At 35.1% G+C, this 22875-nt stretch overlaps 1 protein-coding gene across 2 annotated transcripts in view; it reads left to right on the forward strand.

Moving 5' to 3' along the window:
* Positions 1 to 22875, forward strand: part of XPR1 (xenotropic and polytropic retrovirus receptor 1) — a 261486-nt gene that overhangs the window by 222743 nt on the left and 15868 nt on the right. For both annotated transcript variants that reach the window (XM_012002625.1, XM_012002626.1), the window contains one exon: positions 22080 to 22246. In XM_012002625.1, the coding sequence (XP_011858015.1) occupies positions 22080 to 22246 (167 nt within the window). The remainder of the gene's footprint in view (positions 1 to 22079; positions 22247 to 22875) is intronic.

Here is a 22875-nt window from a genome sequence, read left to right on the forward strand (position 1 = left end):
ATGCACAAACGTTTAAAGTTTAAAAAGTCTCTACTATTTTATTGCTTAGAAATTGAGAGAGGATCTGTGATGTTTAAAAGACATAGTTGACTAGTCACAGTAGCTTACACCTGTAATCCCAGCACTTTGGGAGGCTGAGGTGGGTGGATCACGAGGTCAGGAGTTCGAGACCAGCCTGGCCAACATGGTGAAACCCCATCTCTACTAAAAATACAAAAATTAGCCAGGTGTGGTGGCAGGCACCTGTAATCCCAGCTACTCAGGAGGTGAGGCAGGAGAATCATTTGAACCCTGGAGGCAGAGGTTGCAGTGAGCCGAGATCATGCCATTGCACTCCAGCCTGGGCAACAGGGCAAAACTTCATCTCAAAAAAAAGAAAAAAGAAAGAAGAAAAGAAATGGTTGAAAAATTTTTATACAAGAGTTTGTCTAATTGAAGAGAAATGTAAAGACCAATTGCTTGAAAGTCGAATTTTTTATTTTTGTTTTAATTTATATACTTTATATTATATATAATTTTACATGAGAAAGCTATGGTGAAAAGTATAAACATCAGAAAATGTCATTGTATCTAGGTATTTACAGCAAAAAGAAAAGAAAGAGAAAAAAATGAGCAGGCAAATATACTTACAGACCTTGAGTTCCTGCTAAGTATATGGTACTCTAAGGAACATAATAGATTGTATGCGACTGTCTTTCCCTTAGAGTTTTATAGTATAATACAGTAAGTGTACTCATCGGCTATTGACAGCATAATAAACCAACCCTTCAAAACTCAGTAGCTTAAAAACAGCTTTAGTCCATTCTTGCTTATGCATCTGTAGGTCAGCTGGGAATTGATTGGTCTCGTCTGGGCTCAGCTGGATAGCCTTCAGGCTGCTATTCTGGCAGGGTTTGGCTCCTCACTGCAGGTTGGGTTTCCATCTAATCATGTGTCTTCATTCTGGCGCCTCAACTGAAAGAGCAGCACTTACCCAGGAGAAACTCTTCACATGGGACTGACAGAAACAAGACCTATTACACAGATTTTAAGCCTCTGCTTGCTCCGTATCTGCTAGCTTCCAAAGGCCCTTGCAACTGCTCGGCCAAAGCAAGTCACCACACCCTGCGTTAATGGGGCAAGAAAGTATACTTCTGTCATGGAAACAGGGATGGGTTGAAAGGAAGAGAAGAGTTTTAAAATGTAATCTAATCTACTATGATACAGAAAACAATTTAAACTGATTTGTCTAAAGTGGCAAAGGACTTAAAACAGTTAGTTTTGTAGAGTAAACATAACAAACATGAAAAATTTTCCACTTTGGTAATAAAAACAGAAATACAAATTAAAATAATATTTAATCAAAGAAGTTATGATGCCTATCACTGGCAAGGTTACGGAGAGATGAAAACTCATTCTGTTGGTAGAGTATAAATTTGTAAGCAATTTGGGAATTCTGTTGAGTCTTAAAATCATTCATACCTTTTGACCTAGTAACTACCTTTCCACAACTTTTTCCTAAGTAGCGAATTGGGCAAAAACGAATGTATCTTTGTAACATTATATGGTAAAAAACTGAAATAATCTAACAAATGTTCAGCAATAGGAGAATAGTTTACTTGTAGTAACTGCATCATATATGAAATATTATACAGTGGCTTGTTAAAAGTCACACAATGCACCTGCAAATAGTAGATGAAGAATAATGATTGTGTGTGTGTGTCTGTTTTCACAGATAGTCTTGCTCTCTCACCCAGGCTGGAGTGCAGTGAGTAGCTTGGTCGTATCTCACTGTAGCCTCAAACTCCTAGGCTCAAGGGATCCTCCCACCTCAGCCTCCTGAGTAGCTGGGACTACCCAGGCTAGTCTCAAACTCAGTCTTCTAAAGCTGGGATTACAGGCCTGAGCCACTTCACACAGCTGGCACACTTTAATTAAGAACAATGTGGACTCGGCCAAAATATGAAAATAATTTCTCTCTGCTGGAAAATCGAAAGTCGTTCTTGAATTGGAAGGAAACAAAACTAACATTAATGTTGTTTCAAGTGATGGCAGAATAGTTGACATGATTAATTTGCTTAGTGTTGTATTCTTTTTTAGGTTTTAAGAAATATCAAGGGGGCCGGATGCTATGACTCACGCCTGTAGTCCTAACACTTTGGGAGGCCAAGGCGGGCAGATTACCTGAGGTTGGGAGTTCAAGACCAGCCTGGCCAACATGGCAAAACCCTGTCTCTACTAAAAAATACAAAAAATTAGCCAGGTGGAGTGGCATGCACCTGTAATTCCAGCTACCGGGAGGTGGAGGTTGCAGTGACCTGAGATCATGCCACTGCACTCTAGCCTGGGCTACAGAGCGAGACTTCGTCTCAAAAAAAAAAAAAGGAAATATCAAGGGTAGTTAGGGTAATTTGTTAAAGCTGGCTAGCAATTTTCTCAATGTATATTGTTAATAAATAAGGAATGTTGTGAGCATGCTTCTTAGAATGTAATGAACAAAAGACCAGTGGGCTAATGTTGAATTTCTTTTTTTTTTTTTTTTTTTTTTTGAGATGGAATCTTGCTCTGTCACGCATACTGGAGTCTAGTGGTACAATCTCGGCTCACTGCAACCTCCACCTTCCAGGTTCAAGCAATTCTCCTGCCTCAGCCTCCTGAGTAGCTGGGATTACAGATGCCCACCACCACACCCAGCTAATTTTTGTATTATTAGTAGAGACAGGGTTTCACCATGTTGGCCATGCTGGTCTCGAACTCCTGACCTTACCACAGGTGACCTACCCAGCTTGGGCTCCCAAAGTATTGGGATTACAGGCGTGAGCCACCACGCCTGGCTAATACTTAATTTCATTGATACTTTGGATAGGTATAAGATACAGTTTTCATGAAAATATTCAGAGTAAAGAAACTTTTCATACACTACAGCTAATTCTTAATTTCATTGATACTTTGGATAGGTGTCAGATATGGTTTTCATGAAAATATTCAGAGGGAAAAAACTTTTCATACACTACACATGGTATTTTCTTCGCATAGTAAAACAAACAAACACAAAAAAACAATGGCACCACTTAATAGGAAGGAAAATAAAACATCTACCTAAATATCTCATTGATAAGTAGCATTTGTATTTCTACTTGTTCCTCTCCTGTGGGCTTCTCAGGCCTCTCTCTAAATACTTTTTAGTTGCTTCTGAATAATACCCCACAACATATTTCTTTTAAAGGTAGAATTGTACTACTTGTAACTATTTTATCCTTACCAGGAATCTTCTCAAACCAATAAATATCTCCCAAACAAAGTAGAATATTGAAGTCTACACAACACATTTCATAGCTGGTATAGAAAACATTGAATCACTGAAGAAAATTAGGCAGAAACTCTAAGATCTGTTATATAGTCTTCTCACTTATGAATATTAGACTAATTTTATTTCCTTTCTCAATAACTGAAAAAGTTGATATTTGAAATTAATTTTAAAAATCTGTCATTAAACTTTCTATTGCAGAAAGTAGTACTTCTTACCTAAAGAGCAAAACACCTCCCTCTTCTCAATTTAATCAACTCCTCTGCCAGTAAGAATTTTAAAAGCACTGTCTTAGTGAAAGGCACGTTTTCACATTGAGAACTAGAATACGGGCTTTGGAGTCAGGACTAGGTTAATTTAGCCACTTACTAATTATGTTACCCTGAGAAAGTGACTAGATTTCTTTGGTTTAAAATTAGTAAAATTGAGGTAGTAATTCCCAACTCATAAGCTTATTATAAAGATTAAGTTGTATAAGTACACTATAACTAGTGTTAATTGGTATTGATATCCTTTCTACCATCTGTGATGACAGCGTGAAAAAACTCACATGCAAAATATTAGGGAAGGGGTTTTAACTATAGATGTAGAAGAATTTAAAATAATTATGAGTAAATGTCTAGGTAAAATGGACAATTTATCTTTAGAAAGTTAGAAGTTAATAAAATAAATGCAGGAAGACAGACACTCTAAATTGTGAACTAACAGCTATTGCAGGAATAGGGAAAGTTGTCTTTAAAGTGTCAGACCACAGTGTTTTCACAAGTGAAACTTTGTAAAACCTTTCAAACCTTCAAAGAATGGTTTGTGCCATTTAAACCATTTAGAAATGTAAAAAGAAAGCGTCTTATTTCTCTTTACAAAGCTAGCATAATTCTGAAAAATACCACACTCAATAAAACTGTAGTCTAATATTACTTATTAATATACATACAAAAATTCCTTATTTTAAAAAATGTTGATACAAGGTAATTATACATTTATAGAGTACATAGTGATGTTTCTGTATATGTGATCAGATCAAAGTAATTAGGATATCCATCTCAAACATTTATCATTTGTGTTAGTAACACTCACTATCCTTTTAGCTCTTTGAAACTGTATATTGTTGTCAATTGTAGTCATCCTACTGTGGTATAGAACACTAGAACTTATTCCTCCTATCTAGATGTAATTTTGTATCCTTTAACAAATCGCTCCCTATCCTTCTCTCCCCTGTGCTTCCCAGCTTCTTGTAACCTCTGTTGGACTTTGTACTTCTATGAGATTAACATTTTTAGCTTCTACATATGAGTGAGACCATGTTGTGTTTAACTTTCTGTGCCTGACTTATTTAACGTAATGTAATGTACTCCAGTTCCATCTGTTTTGCTAGGATTTCATTCTTTTTTATGACTGAATAGTATGCCATTGTGTGTATATACACTACATTTTCTTTATCCGTTTATCTGTTGTTGGACACCTATGTTGATTTTTAAATCTTGGCTATTGTAAATAGTGCTGCTGTAAACATGGCGCAGCAGATGTCTCTTTGTTATACTGATTTCCTTTTCTTTGGATTGAAATGCCCAGTAGTGAAATTGCTAGATCATATGGCAGTTCCTATATGCAGTTTTTTGAGGAACCTCCATGCTGCTCCCCATAGTGGCTATACTAGTTTATATTCCCACCAACATTGTAAAAAGTCTTAATAAAATATTTGCAGCTAGAACTGAGCAGTATATTAAAAGAATAATATACTATGACTAAGATATTTTAGGAATGCAAAAAATAGTTCAGTGTTAGGAATCCTTAAAAATTAAATTTTACCATATCACTAGACCAAAGGAGAAAAGCCATGTGGTCAGCTCTGTAGGTGCCAAGGAGACATTTGTTAATTTTTTTAAGAAAGAATATAAGAATACTTTGTAAGTATAGCAAAATACTATACACACATGTGCATATAATCTGTCACTCTATATCTTAGACCAATGGCTAGAATCATGATTAAAGGTAAAGTATCAGAGACATTCCCTTTAAAATTTGGACTAACATAAGGATGTCTGCAATGATCACTATTATTCTACTGATCATTGCTATTACACAATAAAATGAAATAATAGTAAAAGTTTTAGGCCGGGTGCGGTGGCTCACGCCTGTAATCCCAGCACTTTGAGAGGCCGAGGCGGGTGGATCACAAGGTCAGGAGATCGAGACCATCCTGGCTAACATGATGAAACCCCGTCTCTGCTAAAAATAATAATTTAAAAAAATTAGCCGAGCATGGTGGCAGGCGCCTGTAGTTCCAGCTACTGGGGAGGCTGAGGCAGAAGAACAGCGTGAACCTGGGAGGCGGAGCTTGCAGTGAGTGGAGATCGCACCACTGCACTCCAGCCTGGGAGACACAGCGAAACTCCATCTCAAAAGAAAAAAATACAGTAAAATTTTTAAAAACCAAAAATAAAATCTCAACATTTGTAATGTGACCATCCAGTGCTCTCACTTTATTTGCCGGTTAATGAATTTTATGATGAGCATGCAATTGTTTTACAAATGGGGAGAAAAAATAGTTCCTTTTATTAAAAAATTTTTTTAAGTTGTTGGCCTAGACTTTCTAAGGCCCCTTTAGCTCTTTACATTCTATTAGTCTAATAGAGCTATTTGCAAATATGTCATGTGTTGTCAGACATTATTTCATTTTGAAACTGATACCAACTTTGAAAGAAAGGAAAACAGATGTTATTCTCATTTTGCTTGCCCAAGGTCACATGACAGTAAGTAGCAAAACCAGAATTTTGACTCTGGATTGATTCCTTTTTTTACTCTAAAAGGTTATTTCCTACAAGGCAGCATGCTATAATGCTCTGATCCTCACATTTTGGTGTGTATCTGAATTACTTTGGATGCTTGCTTTAAAATGCATTCTCTTCGGTTTTACTTTCGGTCTAATTCAGTAGGATTAGGGTGATCCAAAATTTGCATTTTTACCATGTCTTCTGCTAAAGGTGATTCACTGAGGACACATTAAGTAGCATGCAGACAAAAGATGTTGTAAACAGATGTGGTGTTGAGCAAATATAGAGACAAGTAAAAGTAGATTTGAATACTACTTCCTCCTACTGAACTGTTTGTAAGATCTTAGCAGTCAAGTGATGAACGGTACATAGGCAATAAAGCATACTGGGTAAGAGTATATGGGCTTTGGATCAGTGAATCTTGGGCATGTTACCTGATGATAATGGTACTCACTTCATAAGGAGGTTTTAAGGACACGTGTAAATTTTCATAGAGAGGAATGAGAAAGAGCAGAGACAGTCAAGTGTTAGTTACTTCAGTGGAAGTCTTAACACAGGTACATGCATGCACACACCCACAAAGCACATCAAGAAAGGGGACCCAGGAGTTCCCCACCAACAAAAAGATTTTGTTTCTCCTATCAGCTTCTATTCTGCTGAAAGTCATTAGAGACTATTGAAATTTTTTATTTTTAATTATATCTCAAAGTGGATTGATACTGCAATTGATGAAGTGGATCCCAGAGTAAATATCTGAATAGGTGTTTCAGAAGTACTGACTTTGATTTTTTGGTAGCGTTTGAGCTAATACAGGTTTTACTCTACTTCTAAAAATATTTTATTTAAAAGAAAAATTAAATGAAGGTTTATATAAAAAGGCATCACAGTTTTGTACTGTTTTACTCTGAGATTTAGAATTGTTTCAGATGGATCTTTTATATCTGGTATGTTATACTGGTGTAGAATATTGGCAGGCTGTATGAAGAAAACGTGGAACACATTTTGGCTTTCCTTCTCTCTGTGCATATCTCCTATTATATTTCTTCTCACTCCCTTTTTAGGTTTGTTAACTAACCATAATGTGGAATACATATTGTTATTTCTCACATTTCTAGAATACATCTTTGTGATCTGCATTTATTTTATATTCAATTCTAATTACTATATTCTGTGTTATAGCTGCTTGAAGATGTACTCCAATTTATTTCCATTTTTAAATGACTATAATTTTAGCTTATGTTTGCCACTTTTTTCAGTTCAATTAAGAAAAAAGTTGGTGCCCATATGTATGTACTACCTGAAGCTTTCATAAAATGAGCAACTTGAGACATTGTGTAAAATGTATAGAATCCTGGCTGGGCATGGTAGCTAACACCTGTAATCTCAGCATTTTGGGATGCCAGGGTGAGAGGATCACTTAAGGCCTGGAGTTCGAGACCAACTTGGGCAACATAGCGAGACCTCATCTCTAAAAAAAAAAAAAAAGTTCTTTTTTAATTAACCAAGTGTGGTGGTACACACCTGTAGTCCTAGCTACTTGGGAGGCTGAGGCAGGAGGATCACTTGAGCCCAGGAGTTCAAGGTTAGAGTGAGTTATTATTGTACCACTGTACTCCTGCCTGGGCAACAGATTGAGACTCTGTGTCAAAAAAAAAAAAAAAAAAAGAAAAGAAACGTTTATAGTACCCTTATATTTATTTTAAAGTGGTTATAGTTGTTAGCATTTCATTTAAATAAGTGAAATTGTGTCTTTTCTAGGAGAGAAGGCAGAAACGCGTAGTTTATCTGCTCCAGAATTGTTATTTGATTATAAAAGAAAAGGAGTGGGCAAAAGCAGAAATAGATATTTTTTAATACAAAAACACCAAACTTCTATTTAACTCATGAATTGAAGAGGAAACCAACCAGTTGTCACAACTAGTTCAAAGGAGAGGCAATATATTTTCCATATTATGGCTAGTTAACAAACCCTTACTATGGAGTAAAGGAATGCTGATACCCATTTACAAATGGACACAAAACTGGCTTTTTCCACTGGAGGTGGGATGTGGTGGAGGAGTAGAGGGTGAGGTGGAATTGTTGGACCTCCGTCAGACAGAATTTATTTGTGTGCCTATAGACAGAATTATTTGCATTTATCTACAATTTATACAGAATTATAAAATAGCTCCAGGACCAGAAAAGGCACAAACTCCATAGAAACATAGCCTAGAAAGGTATGGTGTAAACAATGCAATCCATTTCATATACACAGTAATTATTTTTGCTTATTCCAAAGTCTTAACTTTTCCTTACAGCAAATAACCTACTACAGGAATGTTTCCAAGACTTTTGATCAAATATGTGACAGAAAGGGATTTTTAAAAATAAGCCTAGACACACATACATAAGAAAGATATTGGAAGAGGTTCTGATGATCTGATCTGGGAAGGGGTGTCTGATACAGCAGAAGAATAGTTGGTCAAACTCTGTCAAGAAGGGAAGTCCTAAATGGTGTCATTGATGCTTTTATAATCACTGAAGAGATAATTTTGTTATTGAGGAGCCAGTAAATAAGGATCTATATAAATAATAAATTGAATATAAATACAGTTTAATAATCGAATTACCTTCTTGATTACATCTGTCACATCCAGTTTTATTCAGCAAACATTTACAAAACATCTTCAGTGTATCAGGCACTGCTAGATACTAGGCATACATAGATGAACAAAACATATCTTGCCTTTAAAACCTACTCTTGGAGCTCACAGTTTGGTAAGGGAGATAGACTACAATAGTACATGGAAGTGCAATAATACTATACTATCAGCGTTGTATAGGGTGTGAGGGGGTTTGAAAGAGGAAGTGGTTAACTCAGTGAAGGTTTTGAGGAACAGTCAAGTTTTGTGTTTTTTTTAAATTAAGCATTTTGTTTTGAGATAATTGTAGAATCACATGCAGTTGCAAGAAGTAATACAGAGAGATCCCATATACCCTTTGCATAGTTTCTCCAGTGGTAACATTTTACAAACATGTAGTACGATATCACAACCAGAATATTGACATTCATACAGTCAAGATACAGAACATTTCTATCACCACAAGGATCCCTCTTGTTGCCTTTTTTGCACAGTATTCCCCCTGACCCTATCCATACCTTCACTTTCTGCAGTTTTACTTATCCATGGTCCACCACAGTCTGAAAACTTTATGCTATTTTGAAAGAGAAAGAGACCACAGTCACATAACTTCTATGGTTTTCGTTTTGTTTTTTGAGACATGGTCTCACTCTGTCACCCAGGCAGGAGTACAATGGTGTAATCTCAGCTCACTGCAGCCTTGACATCTTGGGCTCATGCAGCCCTCTCACCTCAGTCTCCTGAGTAGCTAGGACTACAGGTGTGCGCCACCACACTGGTCTAATTTTGTTTATTTTTTGTAAAGGTGAGGTCTCCAACTCCTGGACTGAAGCAGTCCTCTCACCTTGGCCTCCCAAAATGTTGGGATTACAGGCGTGAGCCACCATGTCCAGCCTTCCACATAACTTATTACAGTGTATTATGATTGTTCTGTTTTATTATTATTGTTGTTAGTCTCTTACTGTGCTTAATTTATAGATTAAACTTTATCAAAGGAGTACTATTCATGGTTTCAGGCACCAACTGGGGGTTTTGGAATGTTTGGAATGTATCTCCCACAGATAAGGGGGAAATACTGTATTCATGTTAGGGTATAAGTCTTTTATTTTATTTGTGTTTTGTGTTGGTTTTCCCTAATTTTTGGTTTCTCTCATTTCTTTTCCCTACCTTCCTGTGGACTACTTGAATATTTTTTTTAAATTCCATTTTGATTTGTCTATAGTGTTTTTAATGTATCTCTGTATAGCTGCTTACGTGGTTGCTCTAAGTATGTATGTGTAAATATATACACATATATATATATGTAAAATGTTGAAGAGTTGGATGCCTTCATTTAACAGATTATGTTAAATGTAGCAACCTAATCACCCTTTACATTCCTTTATCCTCCCCCATTTATCATCTTATTGTCTTAACTGTTTTCTCTAAATATATTGATAACTACATCAGACAGTGTTACAATTTTTTGCTTCAACCTTCAAACATAATATAGAAAACTCAAGAAGGAAAATATCTTGCCTTTACCCATATTTTTGCATATTATGTCTTTTCTTCTGGTGTTACAAGATTTCTTCTTTTATTATTTTCTATTTAAAGAATTTCCTTTGACCATTCTTTTAGGGGAGAGGCCTACTGGGTGACAAATTCTGTGAGTTTCTCTTCATCCGAGAATGCCTTGCCTTTGCCCTCATTCCTGAAGGGTGTTTTGGCTGGATGTGGGATTCTACATTAAAGGTCTCTTTGTAGTGCTTGAAAACTGTCTCTTCCCTCTGTTCTCCCTAGTTTCTAGTGAAAAATCCTGTCATTAAATAGCTTTTCCCTTATAGATAAGGTATCATTTCTGTCTTACTGTTTTCAAGATTATTTTCTTTGTCTTTAGTTCTCAGATGTTTGACTATGATATATGGTATTGTATTTTTAAATTTTGGTGTCTGTATGTTCATTGCTAGTATATAGAAATACAATTGATTTTTGTTTGTTTATCTTATCTCCTATGACCCTGTCGAACTCACTTTTGCATTCTGAGAGGTTTTTTTGTAGATTCCTTAGGATTTTCTACATAGACAATTATGTCATGTACAAAAGAGACAGTTGTATTTCCTTCTCTTCAATCTGTATGCCTTTTACTTCCTTTTTTTCTTTTTTTTCTTTTTTTTTTTTTTTTTTTTTTTTTTTTTTTTTTTTTTTTTTTTTTTTTTGCCTTACTGTTCTGGCTTAAGGTTCCAGTACCATATTGAGTAAGAGTAATGAGAGCAGATATCCTTGCCTTGTTCCCAATCTTAGAGGGAAAGCATTTGGTTTTTCACCATTAAGTATAATAAATAAAACATTTATTGCAGTAGGTGTTCTGTTGAGGAAATTCCCCTCTATTCCTGTTTTAATTTTTTAAAATGCTTATTCTAAATAATTTGATATGATCCTGTGATTTTCTTCTAAGCTTACTTAACCCATTAAGATGTTGAATTAACATTACTGATTTTCAAATGTTGAATCAGCCTGAAACTCTGAAATAAAGTTCCCTTGGTGTATATTTCTTGTTATATATTGCTGAATTCTATTTGCTAATATTTTGTTAACAGTTTTTGTGTCTGTATGAGGTGTAGTTCTCTATATTTTTCTGTTTTTATATACTGTCTTTGGTTTTAGAATCAAAGTAATACTAATTTTGTAAAATTATTTGTGCAGTTTACCCTCCTCTTCTAATTTGTGGAAGATTTATTCTTTAAAAATTTTGTAGAATTCTCCAGTGAAATCATCTAGGCCTGGAGATGTACTTGGGAGGAGTTTTAAAATTACAAATTTGATTCCCTTAATAGCTATAGGATTGTTTAAATAATATCATATTGGCCGGGTGTGGTGGCTCACGCCTGTAATCCTAGCACTTTTGGAAGCTGAGGCGGGCGGATCACCTGAGATCAGAAGTTCAAGACCAGCCTGGTCAACATGGTGAAACCCCGTTTCTATTAAAAATGCAAAATTAGCTGGGTATGATGGTGTATGCCTGTATGAATCCTAGCTACTCAGGAGGCTGAGGCACAAGAATTGCTTGAACCTAGGAAGCGGAAGTTGCAGTGAGCTGAGATCACACCACTGCACTCCAGCCTGGGCAACAGAGCATGACTCCATCTCAAAAAAATAAATAAAATAAAATAAAATAAAATAAAAATATATATAGTGAGTTGTGATAGTCTGTGTTCATTGAGGAATTTTATTTCATTTAAGTTGTCAAATTTCTATGCATTGACTTGTCTAAGGTATTTCATTATTTTGATATCTTCGAAGTCTTTAGTGATATCCTCTCTTTTGTTCCTCATATTGGTAATTTGTGTCTTCTCATTTGTCTTTGTCAGTTGTGCTAGATGTTTGCCATTTTTATTACTTCTTTATTTTATTCATTTTTCTGTATTTCTCTTTCAAATTTCATTAACTTGTTGATGATTATTATTATTATTATTATTGTTATTATTATTATTTCCTTCTTGTTTTGGATTTATTTTACTCTTCAAGGTTTTTGAAGTGAGAGCTTAATTTATTAAGACTTTCTCTGTTTTCTAATGTATGCAGTTGTGTGTGTAATGTATGTATAATGCTGTGCATTTCCCTGTCAGCACTGCTTTAGCTGTACCCACAAATTTTGATATGTTGTAGTGTCATTTTCATTTAGTTCAATGTATTTTTTTTTAATTTTCCTTCAGACTTTCTCTTTGCTTCATGAATTATTTAGCAGTGTACCATTTAGTTCACAAGTATTTGGAAATTTTTCTATCGTCTTTCTGTTATTGATTTCTGTGACCTCTCTTGGTACCTGTATATGTTCCATGGACACTTGAAAAGTATTTTCTACTGTTTTTGGATGGAGTGATCTATAAATGTTGATTAGATCCTGTTGGTTGATGGTGTTGTTGAGTTCTCTATCCTTGTTTATTTTCTGTTTATTTGTTCTATCAGTTACTGGGAATGAGTATTGAAATCTTAACTGTAACTGTGGATTTGCCTGTTTCCTCTTTCAGTTCTGTCAGTTTTTGCTTCACATATTTTGCTGCTCTGTTGTTTGGTGTACACACAACTAGGATTGCTGCTACTTCTTAGTAGGTTAATTATTTTATCATTATACAATGTTCCTCTCTGTCTGTAGTAATTTTCCTTGCTCTGAAGTCTGCTTTACCTGGTAGTAATATAGCCGTTGATGCTTTTCATTGATTAATGTTTACATTATATATTTTTTTCATCATTTTACTTTCTTTTTTTTTGTTTGTTTTTGTTTTTGTTTGAGATAGAGTCTCATTCTCTTGCCCAGGCTGGAGTGCAGTGGCATGATCTCAATTCACTGCAACCTCTGCCTCCCAGGTTCAAGCGATTCTCCTGCCTCAGCCTCCTGAGTAGCTGGGAGTACAAGTGTGCGCTACCATGCCCAACTAATTTTTATATTTTTATTGGAGCCATGTTGGCCAGGCTGGTCTTGAACTTCTGACCTTAGGTGATCCACCTGCCTCAGCCTCCCAAAGTGCTGGGATTACAGGCCTGAACCACTGTGCCTGACCATTTTACTTTCAACCTATTTTTTGTAGACAGAATATCCTTGGGTCATGGTTTTTAATCCACTCTGCCAATCTCTGTCTTTTAATTGGCTTATTTAAACCATTGACATTTGATGTAATATAAATGTTAGGGTATAAGTGTGCCATTTTCTTCTTTGGTTTTCTGTTTGTTCTCTCTGCTTTTTATTTATGTTTTTACTTGCATATTTTTTATAGTTCTGTTTTATCTATACTGTTGTGTTTGTCTTTAAGAGTTAGGGTCTTGCTCTGTAGCCCAGGCTGGAGTGCAGTGGCATGATCATGGCTCACTGCAGCCTTATATTCCTGGGCTTAAGCAATCCCAAGTAGCTAGGACTAAAGTGCCACCATGCCTGGCTAAGTTTACAAAACTCTTTTAGTGACAGAGCCTCACTATGTTGCCCAGGCTGATCTCAAACTCCTGGCCTCAAGTGATCCCCCTGCCTCAGCCTCCTAAATTGTTGGAATTACAGGTATGAGCCACTACATTTGGCAGTGTTTTTGAGTGTGTGTGTGTGTGTGTGTGTGTGTGTATATATATATATTTTTTTTTTTTTTTTTTTTTTTTTTTCCTTTTTTTGAGACAAGGCCTTGCTGTATCACCCAAGCTGGAGTGCAGTGGTATGATCTTGGCTCACTGCAACCTCCGCCTCCCGGGCTCAAGCAGTTCTCATGCCTCAGCCTCCTGAGTAATTGGGACTACAGGTGTGTGCCACCACTCCTGGCTAATGTTTGTATTTTTAGTAGAGGTGGGGTTTTGCCATGTTGGCCAGGGTGGTCTGGAACTCCTGACCTCAGGTGATCGGCCTGCCCTGGCCTCCCAAAGTGCTGAGATTGCAGGTGTGAGTCATCATGCCTGGCCTTTGATAGTGGTCTTAAGGGTTTCCTACCTTCTCCCTACATACTTATTTAATCTAAACCCCTTCTTACTGTATTTTCCCCAGTTTAAAGTAACAAGGTGTCCTTCCTCCTGTGCGCTGATCTCATTTCCTCTGGTCCCAGGATCTAGCTCTGGCAGTCATCCCTTGTTTCTCCCAAATCTTCAAACTGTTTGTCATTACTGGCTCCTTCCTTCTAGCCTGTATACATGCTTAAGAGTCCCCCACTCTAAAAAGATTTCCCTTACCTCATTAAGCCATCTGGTCTAGTCTCTTTTCCTTTTCTCTATCCTACATCTCAAAACAGTAGTCTATCCTTATTCTTACTGTCTCCATTCCTATAACTGTAATAACTCTATAGTAATTAAAACATATTTAGAAACCTTGAAATGTAAACAAACATAGAATTAGAATTTAAATTTTCTGAGAGATAAAGAGAAGCTCTGTAACATTTCAGAAAGTTCTCATCTCTTTGAGTCTTTGGTATTAAAAAAAAAAACACTGGAAAGATAAACTCAACCAAGTGTAGTCAAATGCACTGTGATTCCCTTTATAGATGGAAGACTTATTTCTCATTGTAGCCTGTCCTTTTCATAGAAGGAGCTTCTAAATTATTTTGATGATTCCAACCACTGTCTGTGTGACTCCCCAGTCTGTATCTGAAACTTTTTAGTTTTTTCCACTTGTTTCCTGGGCATTCTCCACCTTGATGTTTCATAAGTACCTTAAAGTCAACACGTCAAAAACTAAACTCATTTTTTTTCCTAAGCGTGCTTCAAGCCCCATGTTCTCTAACCTAGTTTATGGCACCATCCCACTCACCCAGGTTAAAAACTAGGAGTTATTATTTTCGACTGTATCCTTTATCTCACCTTCAAAATTCACCAAGTCCTGCCAATGTTAGTTCCTAAATATTTCTTAATTTTTGCCTTACCTCTCTGTTCCTTAAACTTATACTCAATTATAGTCTTCATTTTTTCTCACTGGGCTGTTGCCACGGCATTATTAAATACACTGCTTTCAATCTTTACACCTCAAACTCATCTCCCTTAAGATACCTGGAACTGCACTGCTGCATAATATAACTACCAGCTGCATCTATCTGTCGAGGATTTGAAATGTGCCTAATCTAAGTCGAAATGTGCTGTAAGTATAACATACAAAGTGGATCTTGAAGACTTAGTTTGAAACAAAAAACTATGAAAGATATCAATTTTATTTTGACTATATATTAAATATAAAAGTGATAACATTTTAGGTATAGATTACATAAAATATATTATTAATTTTACCTGTTTCCACCTTTTTGAATATGGTTACTAGAAATTTTAGTATTACATATACTCTTTCTCCAGCTTTTCATGTGTCTGGTTCCTTCTCAGTACCCATGTCTCAACTTAAGAAACCTCTGCCTGAACGCTGTTTGTGCCTGAATACTGTCTAAAGGAATTTTGTCGTATCATCCTGTTCTGTTTTCTTCATGGTATTTTTCACTGTGTGAAATCATCTTGTTTACTTGTGTATCTGATCATTGTCTACCCCTACAAAACAGGAGGCTTTACTGAGGCAGGAAATTTGTCTGACCATTAGTAAATAAGATTTACTGTTGTGTACCTGGTACCTAGAATAATATCTGGCATATGCCGGTGCTCTTTATTGAATGAATGGTTTCTATTCTACTTGAAATGGTTCTCTCTGCCCCATAAACCTGTTTAACTCAAGTCCTTTCATGATTCAGCTCAAGTAGTACCTCCTTCAGAAAGATTTTCCTGGCTGTTTCCCCTCCGGGCTTATTGATTCCTTTTCTATGCAAAGTTCCACAATTGTACCTGCACGTTGTGTTTTTGACTACGTTCTCTCTCCTCTTTTAGACTTAGCCCTTACTAGTTCTTCAGTACATTCTCATACCCTAGAATATACCTAGCTAGGTTACCCAATAGACATTCAGTATTTGTTTGCTGAATATACAAGCGAGCAGATTTTTTTTTGGAGTTAGTCTTTAGTATTGTAATTATACAATAAATAATGCAGGTATATACTCAGTAAACATTCAGTATATACTCAGTAAACATTCTTGAATTAGTAAAGGAATTCCTATGTACTATTTTTATTATAAAAACAATATAGTGTCTAGGCACAGTGGCTCATACCTGTAGTCCCAGCACTTTGGGAGGCCAAGGCAGGTGGGTCACCTGAGGGTAGGAGTTTGAAACCAGCTTGACTAACATGGAGAAACCCTGTCTCTACTAAAAATACAAAATTAGCCAGGCGTGGTGGTGCATGCCTGTAATCCCAGCTACTCAGGAGGCTGAGGCAGGAGAATGGCTTGAACCCAGGAGGCGGAGGTTGCAGTGAGCCTAGATTGCACCATTGCACTCCAGCCTGGGCAACAAGAGTGAAACTCCATCTCAAAAAAAGCACAAACAAACAAACAAACAAATAATATAGCAAAGTTAAAGTCTTATTTAAATCATTTGTATCACTACCCTAATAACAATTATTTTCCTCAGCCCACTTTCTTCCTTAATTTTACTTCCCTCATCTGAGATAATCACTTCTGGGTTTTTTCCCATAAACATAATTTTATATACAGTATGAAATAAGCAATAATATGTGTAATAACTTTTAAATTCTGTTTTTCCACACTATGTTAGAAATTTTGTAATGGTACTTCATGGTTTTATGAAACTGCTTTTTTCATTTTCAAGTGGGGATGGACTTAGAGAAGCAATGCTGTCTAGTAGAAAATGTTCCTTGGATGAGGATTGTTCTTTCTGGTTCCCCCATTTAGCCCGAGGACTTATGAGTTCCTTTTTTGTCTCAATCATTTTAAGAATGTGAATTTTCTATAACCACAAAGCTTGGAGGAGGCAGTCTGTATTCAAACCCAGGTCTTCTAACTTTGAATCTAGTTATCTTTCCATTTATTAACTATCTCCTTCAACTTCAGTTCCCTTAACTGTAAAATGGGAATAATAATGTCTGTCTTGTCTGCCCTGAGGATAAAGATGATAATCACCTGAGGGATTAATATATGTGATCGCACATGTAACTAAAACACACTAAAGATCAGGGGAATATCTATATTTGTTCATTTTTTGGAGAACAATATTAATCTCACAATTCAAAGGTTTGATTTTTCTTTTTTTCGGTAATAGAAATAGATCCAGGATTTGCTAGATCCTAAACTCAGTCATAATTCAGTTTACCTTTATAGGTTTGGGCTTTGAAAACTATGTCCAGTCTGTTGTGTTTTCTTATTTTATTTCAAACTAGTAAATTATTACCAGAAGAGAAAGGTTTTAGGTGAAAAGAAAACGATTCCATTTCTCTCTGCACATGGTGCCACGTTTTTCATTTTTAAAATATCCACCCTGCAACGTAATTCAAGTTGATTTCCATATGTAATTTTTCTGATTTCTCTTTTTAGTACTTTTCCTTCTCTCTTTTTCAAAAAATCATTCCCACATTGTCTCTTTAGTACTTTAATCCTTTTCCTTTTTTCTTTTTTAATCATTCACACGATGACTATGGGTACAAAACTGTAAGAAATTTATTTTTTATTTGTTTTAAATTCATGGATACCATTGCTGTAAATATGTCCAATATGAATTATGCTTCGAATGTGGCAGGTGTATAATGGATAGCAGCTTAGAGTAGAATAGCAATGACTTGATTTTCTGTGATTCTGAACATCACTAAAGTATGCTGCCAGGGTTAGCCAAGAGAGAATAAGATGTAATTGCTTGCCTAAAGTGATAATATCTTTCCAGGACATCTCCTGAATACCAATGAAGGCAGATGATTTCAGGGAGAGAGGCATTCTTCACTTGAGAAATGGGAAAGATCAAATAATGGTAGTAATTAAAATGAGACGAAAATGTAGCATTTGTAGACCAAGTGTATGCTAATCATTGTTTGAAGAAGTTCATCAGATAAAACATTACTTACTCTGAAATATTCTGTAAGAATATTTACTTAAAAGTCAGTAAGTCCTCATGTATGTTTCATAGAAATTGCATAGAAATGATATGGACTTCTAATATAAAAAATCAAAGCGTGATTCAGAAAAGAAAGATGCTTTTAAATGATTTTTAATCAAAATTGTCTTAATCAAAATTTTAAACTTGTGAATAAACACATTCAAAAATGTTGTTTGGAAAACGAAAAGACAAGCCACACATTAACAGAAAATATTTGCAGGAAACCTATCAGAAAGAGAACTGGAATACAGAATAAATTTTAAAATTTCACACAATGCAATAATAGTAAGACAAGAAATTCATCCTCAAAATTTTTGGCCAAATATTTTACCAAATCCATCACCAAAAAAGATACACATATGACAATTAAACACATAAAAAGATGTCTAGTCATCAGAGGAGTAAAGATTAATATCACAACTAGATACTACAACATGGCTATTAGAATGGCTAAATTTTTTTTAGTGACATTATCAAATACTGTTGAAGAAGGAGAGAAACTAAATTTCTCTTACATTGCTGGTGAAAATGCAAAATGGTACAATGACTCTTTAAAACAGTTTGAAAGATTTTCATAAAGTTAAACATCCACTTACCATACTACCCTACAGTCTCACTCCTACCCAAGGGAAATGAAAACATACTACATGAAGTCTTGTGTATGAATATTTATAAAGTGACTTTTTTGGAATTGTCAAAAACTGAAAACAGCCTGTACATCAGCAAGTAAATGGATAAACAATTTGTATACATCCTTACAAAGTAATACTATTTAGCAAGAAAAAGAAATAAGCCACTGATACATGCAACAACATGGACGAGTCTTTAATATATTATGTTAAGTGAAAACAACCAGACTCGAAATGCTATATACTAAGTGGTTCCATTTTATGTGACCCTCTCAAAAAGGCAAAACTACCAGAAGAGAACACAAACTGGTGGTTGTCCATGAGGCTACAATGGGGTGGTGGGAATTCTTTGGATTTATGGAGATGGTCTGTATCTTGATTGCAGTGTTGGGTACATGACTCTGCGTTTGTCAAAATGAGCAGGATGTGACTAAAAAGAAAAAAAAAAACAAGAAATAATATGAGCTTACAAAAGAGAAACACCAGATCCATTGTACCACTGTAAGAATTACACTCTAAGGATAAGACTTATACTTAAAATCTAAGAGAAATACCAGAAAATTAGCACATTGTTTTTGGTTTCATTATTAATTCCTTTTTTCATGTAACATTTTTACTCCTCTCCACAATCTCCTTTTATGTAATAATTTACACTTGATTATTTCTTCAGTAATTAGTAAAGAAAGAAAGATAATCAGCTTTCTGTAGTAAGACTCAATATCACCTATATTCACTTGAGAAATACTCATTTTGTTATCTCCTACTGAATGTATCTATTACTCTATTTTCATGTCCTTTTACTAGCAGACAAAATGATAGCTTATTATTAGGAAAATTGAGTGAGACAATACTTGTAAAATACCTGGCACATACCTCACATTCAGTTTTTTTTAAGTGTTGTAAATATAAATAACAGTTAAGTTCCTTGTCTTTTTCTGTCTCAGTGTTGATCTTGTTTTGAAAATATGAGAAGAGTGAATTTTACTAAGTTGTCAAATTTGCTTTATTCTTTGCGAACCTTAGTAGATGAATTGTAGTATCTTTTTTAATGCAGCCATGATGTGAATTATTGAATGACACTTCTCAGCTAGACCCTATATCTGCACATAGAATGAAATAAATACATTTCAGAACACATGAACTATACCTAGATAATAAGTAAATAATTTTTTAGGTATTTTAAGTTGATAATTTATGACATAATGTTGTAGTATAAATATTCAGTTCAGTTTGCTTTTGATGAAGAAAAATTTTTGTGGAAATAGTTCAAATGTGAAAATGTGATTATATCAAAGCTGGACTATTCATGAGAATCACATGTGGACCATTTTGAAAAATACCAATTTCTTTCCCTACCACTGCCTTTCTAAGAGAAGCAGCTAAACAGTGATGTGCTAGTGTATGTTCAACAAACCAGGTCTTGGGTGGGAGTGGGGATAAGGGGCATTGATTCATAGTGTTTGCTGATTTCCACAGTGTAAATACTTCTACCATAGCCAATTTCAAGCTACTAAGATGATAACACTGAATGTGGAGTGAGGAAAAGATGTACAGTAGCACAGTATTATACAGTATTTCCATCATACAAGTACAATAAATATATACAACCTCGAGAATAAAAGCAAAAATTAATAAAATAATTAAAAAGCAATGAATTTTGAGTATCTGTTACCTTTGTTTTAATGTAACTATTTATAAAGTTATATAAGTTAATTTTTAATAATGACTGAGTTTCACAACCAGCTTCCAGAGTTTCTGAAAATTTAACAATTGGCTCCCATGAGCTGATGAGAACTGATGTTCACACAACATTGAAGCTCCAAGGCATCTATTTTTTTTAACCAATTGGTTGCAAGTAATTTGCCAACCAGTTGTTTTTCTAGAATACAGATCTGATCCTAAAGTCCATGAAGGCATTCCACATTCAGACCCAGATGAGTCTTTTTCAGCCTCATTTTAAATCATACCATTTCTCTCACATCCTCTGTATGTCACCAACACTAGATGTAGATAACTTGTAACTTCTCAGACACACTTGTTCTTCCCCCCCACCCCCGCCTTCTCATTATCTACCTTCTCAGCATCTTCCTTCAGCCTTGAATGACCTCACTTTATCTGCCTGAGTTTTGCAATACTATTTATTTATCCTTCTAGAAATAACTCAAATGCTGCTTTCTCTTACTTGCTACTGTTGGAAACATTCCCATTTGCCTTGGTGCTCTCATAGTCCTTTGTTTATATTTCATTTTGAGCTCAAATGTATCAATAATGAATGTTTGATTCACTCTCTAGATTATAAACTTCTAAGGGGTGCCTTTAAATCATACTGTACTTAACACATTAATATAACCTAAAAGTGGTTAATAAACATTTGCTTATTTTAACAGAAAAAAATTATGAAGGATGCATGGTATATCCTTTGCTTTCTATATCTTTGAGAAACTGACCAAAATTTAAACTTTTTTGAATTAGATTTGTATGCCTTTTTTTCCTCGTGATGCAGAACCATATTAGTAGTTATATACCTATCACACACCTAGAGACATTCCACAATGACTCTAGAGCTGACCAAGAAGAATTTCATTAGATAGTGTATGAAGCAGAAATGATTAAATTGTATAACTACATTTGTGAATCATTATTCTCATTTAGTGTGCCTTATAGTATTTTCAGCATAAAGCCAAAAGTTACTTTATAATGTTCCCAGCAAATTAGGCCTTTGTATCAATAAACACCCTCTAAGAAAGGCTAAAATACCATACTTTGTTTTGTGACTTGAGAGAAATTTGCTTTCATATATATCATTAAGGGTAAAGTCTTTATCAATCTGTTGTTTTCAGGCATTTTATCTAGACTTAGAATTATCTGGTTGCCATCATGATAAGTATGGACAACATCTAAGTGTATGAAGGAAGTGTTCTAAAGTAAAAACAATCCAAGAATTTCTTGAAGCAAATGCAGCACATTCCTTGTTAGTAGTGGTTTGGGAATCTTTTTCATATTTTACACTAAGCTGCCACCTGATGGCAAAAGTTAAAATTGCATCTTCTGTAACATTCAACACCTTCATTGCAATTATACAGATTTTTACGTATTCAGCATAAAGCCTCCAAAACTTTTATACATTTGTGCAAGTGTTATGTATTCAGCAAATGTTTGATGATTGCTTTGGACCTCAGGGAAATCATATTTATTGTTTAACCTTTGTTAGACAATGATCTTCCTACGATTTGTTTAAAGCTTTGCTTTCTTATGGAGCTATTTTAAGAATCTGTTTTAATTAGTGTTATTTAATGAAAAATTTTACTTAAATGTAAATTTTCTCATTTCTCTTTCCCTTTTCTTTCTTCAGAACGAGGTCACTCGGACACCATGGTGTTCTTTTACCTGTGGATTGTCTTTTATATCATCAGTTCCTGCTATACCCTCATCTGGGATCTCAAGATGGACTGGGGTCTCTTTGATAAGAATGCTGGAGAGAACACTTTCCTCCGGGAAGAGATTGTATACCCCCAGAAAGTATGTATAAAGAGTGTGTTTGTTTAAAAGAACAAACTTAGGTATACCACTAGCTAATCCTGTTGCAGTACAGCCCCAACCTCTAATTATATTACTATAATATAAGTAGAAAAAGAATTAACAAAAATACTAATTCATTCACCGACAAAAATATATTAGATGTTTACTATATGCTAGGTACTATAGGAAATAAAAACAAAGTAAAATTCTTGTTCTCAAGGAAAGCCATAAACTATGTTCAGATAAGTAAACAAATTGCAATACAATGTGATAAAGACTGGAATAGAATAATAAATAACTTACTGTAGTTTATGATTTGTTTTTGAACATGGAATGCCCTCAGTCTGAAACACTCTGTCTCTCTTGTCTGCTTTGTAAACACCTGTTCCTCCTTTTTAATAAAAAGTCAGTTTCAGTGTTACTTTCTCCAAGAAGCCTTTCTTTATTTTTCCTAGCATAGTCAGCTGTTCGTCTTAATCTTTTTTTACCCTATATAAACTACCATTATAGCAGTTATCACACTGCATTATAATAATGTGTTTAGGTGTCCATATTCTTCACTTCCCAGCATAGTTCCTGGTATATAGCAGACTTAATGTTTCTGGAATGAATGAATAAATACTTGACTA

This window comes from Mandrillus leucophaeus, unplaced genomic scaffold (assembly GCF_000951045.1).
Source record: "Mandrillus leucophaeus isolate KB7577 unplaced genomic scaffold, Mleu.le_1.0 Scaffold691, whole genome shotgun sequence".
Lineage (NCBI taxonomy): Eukaryota > Metazoa > Chordata > Mammalia > Primates > Cercopithecidae > Mandrillus > Mandrillus leucophaeus.